General features: G+C 37.6%; 1 protein-coding gene across 1 annotated transcript; it reads right to left on the reverse strand.

Moving 5' to 3' along the window:
- Positions 1–2,361: 2,361 nt before the first annotated feature.
- On the reverse strand, positions 2,362–3,313 carry LOC144705679 (uncharacterized). The gene is made up of 3 exons (XM_078578451.1): positions 3,247–3,313; positions 3,131–3,170; positions 2,362–2,758 (listed from the first exon to the last, which is right to left on the reverse strand). Exons 1-3 carry the CDS (start codon positions 3,298–3,300, stop codon positions 2,553–2,555), a joined length of 300 nt encoding a protein of 99 aa, XP_078434577.1. The 5' UTR covers positions 3,301–3,313; the 3' UTR covers positions 2,362–2,552.
- Between the last annotated feature and the right edge of the window lie 2,010 nt (positions 3,314–5,323).

Here is a 5,323-nt window from a genome sequence, read left to right on the forward strand (position 1 = left end):
AATTTTTCTCTCTCCTTCCTCATCATCATCTCTGGCGCTTCCACTTTTTATGTTTCCATTAAACTATCAAATCATTGAAATTCCATGTCTTCTCATCTTCCGCGCTCGAGCTTCTTGTCTTTCGCACCACATTATAAGCATCATTCATGCACTACAAAACCGAAGGGAAATCTTTACCATCATTTAACAAAAAATTTCATTTCGAATCATGAGGTAACAGACAATGATGTCCTACATTTTTTCTGCATACATTTTACTACATGTAACATGTCGGTTGTAGAGGTCTGAACACATTTATTACAATTAAAGGATATCATTGGGTCTCATATTACATAATCACGCATATATTTCATTGGGTCTCATATTTTTGTTTTAAGATGAATTTAATACAAATTACAAAGAGATTTTTTTGATTGGCTGGAGTGTTTTGTGGAAAAAAATTGTGATAATTATGGTTACATAATTTCACTATTCCAAAGAAAATGGACGAATGTGCCAGGTGTCTCTCAGAATTAGAAAACCAATAAAATGATTGTGTGATTATGGCATCGCAATTTGTGATGGTATAATGATTCCTTTACAATGATTGGTGGATCTAGTCATTGGTCAAACATGGGACGAAAGATGACTTAAACTCGTAAAAAATTAAGAAATTCATTTATTGAATTTAGAAATACATTTCCTGAATTAAAAAGTCTCTTAATGAATTACTCATAGTAAAGTTCTGACAAAATGTGAAAAAATAAGAAAAAATAATCAATGCTTAGACATTCAACAAAATTAATATCTGAAATGTAAAATTAGTTTCTTAATCAATCTAAAAGCATAAATATTTTAAATAACTCACATAAATGGAAAACTGGTGAAATCGTACAATATGCTATTTTTATGATAACATGAAAATAATGTGATTTTGATACAGACATTTATGTCATGTGCATGATATGGTAATTTCTATGTTATCAAAAATAATAATAATAACAAAAAATGAAGAACTTAACTATCTAAACTAAACAAGGGTATATAATTTTTTAGCTGCTGAATATCTCTGCAAGAAGCTGACTCATGCTTGAGGACAAGCTCTGGGATTAAAATAAAACCTTTAATTGAGAGTATGAATAAGAGATTGAGAAAAAGTATAAACCGCTATGCAGAAAATATAAATATTTTGATTACAATATGAAATTGTCATAGATCATTGGTTGGTTATTGAGTAAATTGGGGAAGAAAGAAAGAGATTCAAAAGAATTGGTTACTATAAAGAGGGGATTAAAAATCTAACATGCAAATCTGAGAAATATATACTGCTTCTGATTTAAATAAACGCAGAGGGAGAGTTCATTTGATTTTACGGAGATAAATATGAATCTTGTCGTGGTGAAAAATAAATCAGAAAATAGGAAGATAGAAATAATACTGGATCAAATGTAACATATTTTGTGCATATTATTTTGAAACATTAATCTTAGATACTTTAGTGAATGGATTACATTTTATACATCGAGTTGTGGATACAGCTGGTTTGAATAAATATTGAACTTAAAATCGAAACTTATTTTGAGCAGATAACAGATGTTGGGTATGTGAACATTATGTTGATTATGGATTCGGATTGATACTAAACTGTGACAGGATATGAGAAAAAACAAATAACTAGATCTGGGTTAAATCTTGGAATGAAACGAATTAAGAGCTTGAAAAATCTTGAAAATGCGTTGATTCCATGTGAAGCAAATCTACGTAAACCAATTTTATCAAATAACTATTTAGAAGGAAACATGTGTATTGGAAGATCACGAGGAAGACCTGATCTCTTGGGCGGGCCTTGGTGGCTGAAGGACAAGAAGGAGAGAACTTCAGGGACGGGGTACGCAGCTGTTAGAGGCAAATAAGCTACATCTTGAACGTTCAAATCCAAACTTGTTTCTATTTGTTAGATAAATTAGTGCCCATATCCTGAGAGCCAAGGGTGCAGTTTCCTAAAATGTACAAATGCTTTGATCATCTCCTTATTTCCTATCTCATTCATACATCGGATATTTTTTACTCTTTAAAATTTTTAAAAACTTTATACATCCCTCCTCCGGCTACCCACCCCCCACCCACCCAGGATCCCAACAATAATGCGGGACGCAGAGAATTAGCTCTCCAGCAGATAATCGAGTGGTTCAAAACAGAAGGCAAACATCAATCCTAACAGATTCGCTTCCTGAACAATCTGTTTTTGATGTATTTCAGCATTCCTCTCGCGAGGTTTCTTTTGACGATCTTAATCTTTCCCCCTACTTTCTTCATGATTCTCTACTTTTATCGCCCCATCCAGGAGAGTATTTACGATCGACTATATGCTGGTAAATAGTATTTCCACAAGGAATTCACACTGACTGGTGAACTCAACCAGATAACATAACTACATAATACATGAAAGAGGTGCTCGTCTTTTCACGACAGCATCCCGCATTCATATCCTCATCAAGCCTTGACGAAGTTATTCATACGCTGTATGTTACTGCACAAGCAAGAACAAGTGAGAAGGCCCGGAGGGTGGTGATTCAAGGACACTTGCGGCGCCCGCCGTGAGTCGTCAAGCTGGCGTAGCAAGGGCAAGCGTCGTAATTACCGGATGTCCCTGGCGGGATGCACCCGCACTTATTGCAGCAGCTATTACACGCTCGAAGACACATCTTTCTCCTTGACGCCTTGCTGCATCGGTATGAACACTTGGAAGTACAAGAAGCCTCGTCAAGTCGCAGCCCCTCTGCAAATAGCTCATCTTGATAGAATCAAAGATACCAATAATAACAAAAAGATACAATCTAAATCTTTGTTTAAAGTAGCAAACCGATGAATCTTCGGAATCGTCAACCAATCAAATATAAGATGACAGCTAATAAACATCTACATAAAACCTAATCTTGAGGTCTGCATGAAAGACATATTAAATATCAAACATCGCGTTAGAATTTCGATGGTACTACAAAAAGAATTATCCTGTAAATAGCATGAAGATGCAGTTGAGAATTCGGGGAATAAACTAACAATCTAGTGCTCTATCTATCCGTCGCTGTATCTCTTCACAGAGAGCGCATTAGAACGATGGCCAAAGCTCAAGACAGTTTTTGACTCTTACCAACGTTACTGTTGATGGCCGCGCAGCAGTGGAAATGCATCTGACAGAAGAAAAAGAAATTCCGGAGGTCAGATCACGAAATATAAATTGTGGGTGTTTCGAGAAGATGAACTCGCCTGGAGGAGGACGAGAAGGAAGATGATCACAGCAATAGAGATAGCTTTCGCCATGGTAAGACGATGACTGCGCAACAAGGGTGTGCCTGTGGGCTTTGTTTATACGGCTTTGTTTCTTCCTGCCAGAAGATACGATCCTTCTCGTGTGAGCACTTCCAGCACTCCCTTCCAAAAAGCACCAATCTTAAGAAAGGTTAACAGTAATTTGATCTTCATGTCTTTAATTTAATTCATGTTCATTAAAGTATAGTGGGCTCTTGTGAGTCGGAGAGGTAATGACACATTACTGAGAGTGAACAAAGAAACATGCGGAGAAAGATTTGGCTTTTATAGCCTACAGAATGAATGAGAGAAGATTGCGTGATTTCACGCCTGAAATGTGAAAATTCTGTTCCAAATGGGAAAAGAGAGAATAGACGAGCAGATTTAGAGAATGGAAAAGGAGTCAGAAAACCAAGAAAACTAGTATTAAATCCGTACCTTATGATTACAAGTGTAATGAATTTATAGTTCTGAAGGGAGAAGGGTAGTGGAAGGTGCGCCTACCTCTGTGGACACATGAAAATCTCAGGAAAAGGTCGGATCAAATGTAGACAATGTTGTTCACTCAGAAATGTGCCACAAAACTGAGCGTAGACTGATGGATCAAAACCTACAAAATTACTATGACTACAAGCCCTCATGATGTCATGCTGTTTGTCTGGATCTAAGAGAATAAAAGTGATAATTTAACTAACGGGATATGTGTGTAAACCACACTATCGTCATCGAATTGAACTCAAAGTAGTTAGTTGATATGGAACCTGCAAGGTCGTGCTCACAATGCCATGTACAGAGTGTATGTGAGGACATGACATGGTGTTAGACATACCTTACTAGTATCAACCACCAGCTATGAGATGGAAAACAAATGACCGATGCTCTTGCAAACTATGCGGTACTTATCACATCCACTATTTATTTACATCTTGGGAAAACCTTCAATGGGATGCACGTGACAACTATTATTTGAGCACCTTGGCATTCCAGCTATTCGCTCATGCCAGACCCTTGTCCTCAGTTGTCCATGGCGTCCCACATAGACACTTAGCAGACTTTGAGGGGGACAATAACCAGCTGCTAACAACTGAGGACTCCCCACTGACCTGCCAAGGTCTCACTATTGCATCTCTTTACTTTGTGCAGTGGGTGTGGAACATTTGATCTGCATGTAACTGGGATATGTAAGCTCACTCCATGCCTACAAACTCTTACAAATACTAAACCTCCACATTTACAAAACCCTGCTAGGCAGCTTCCAGGGAACGGCTGGATTGTCCTCAAGAATGAACCTTAGGTTGACTGTACTCCGCACCATGTTATTGCCAAAAAAATTATATTTTTATTATTTCTCATTCATTTCATTGGTTGTGCTAGCTTGCCAGCCTAGGTCAAGCCTACACATGATTGTGGGCCCATGTCGTCCTACACGACTCAACCCTATTCATGTCCCAGGCCAAGCAAGGAGTGGGTATCTATCCTACCACACTCCAAACCCCTTATAATTGTGATCAAGTCAAGCTCAATCGGGGCTAAAGGTTGAGATTGACACAGATCTAGGAAGACATGAGCCTGGGCATTGGCTTGGTGAGGGAGTTTGCAACTGGGTTTTTGATGGGAACAATGGTTACTTGAAGTTGCTTTGATGTCACCTGCTCCTGAACAAAATGAAAGTGCATCTTGATAGGTTTCATAATTGGGCTGGGCATGAAAGCCTGAACTTTTGATCAAATATGACACCCCCAAATTTTTATGCAAAGAAATTCTATAAGATTGAGATTTAGTATGAGTTCCTAGGAAAGAAATTTAAGCCAGAGAAATCTGAGTGTTGCATTGACCAGGAATTTCTACATGGCATCTGTGGTTGAGAAACCTAAGATTTATTTTTTTTAACTTTAAGAGGAGATTGGTGCCTAGTCATTTAAAATACCTACTGGTGGACCTTTTGTCTTCTTGGGAGCTGGACCCATTTGCATTGTTATATGCATTTGTACAAATATTTGATTTGTAATAGAATTTGTGATCATGGTTTATGGAT

Source organism: Wolffia australiana, chromosome 7, assembly GCF_029677425.1.
Source record: "Wolffia australiana isolate 7733 chromosome 7, ASM2967742v1".
Classification (NCBI taxonomy): domain Eukaryota; kingdom Viridiplantae; phylum Streptophyta; class Magnoliopsida; order Alismatales; family Araceae; genus Wolffia; species Wolffia australiana.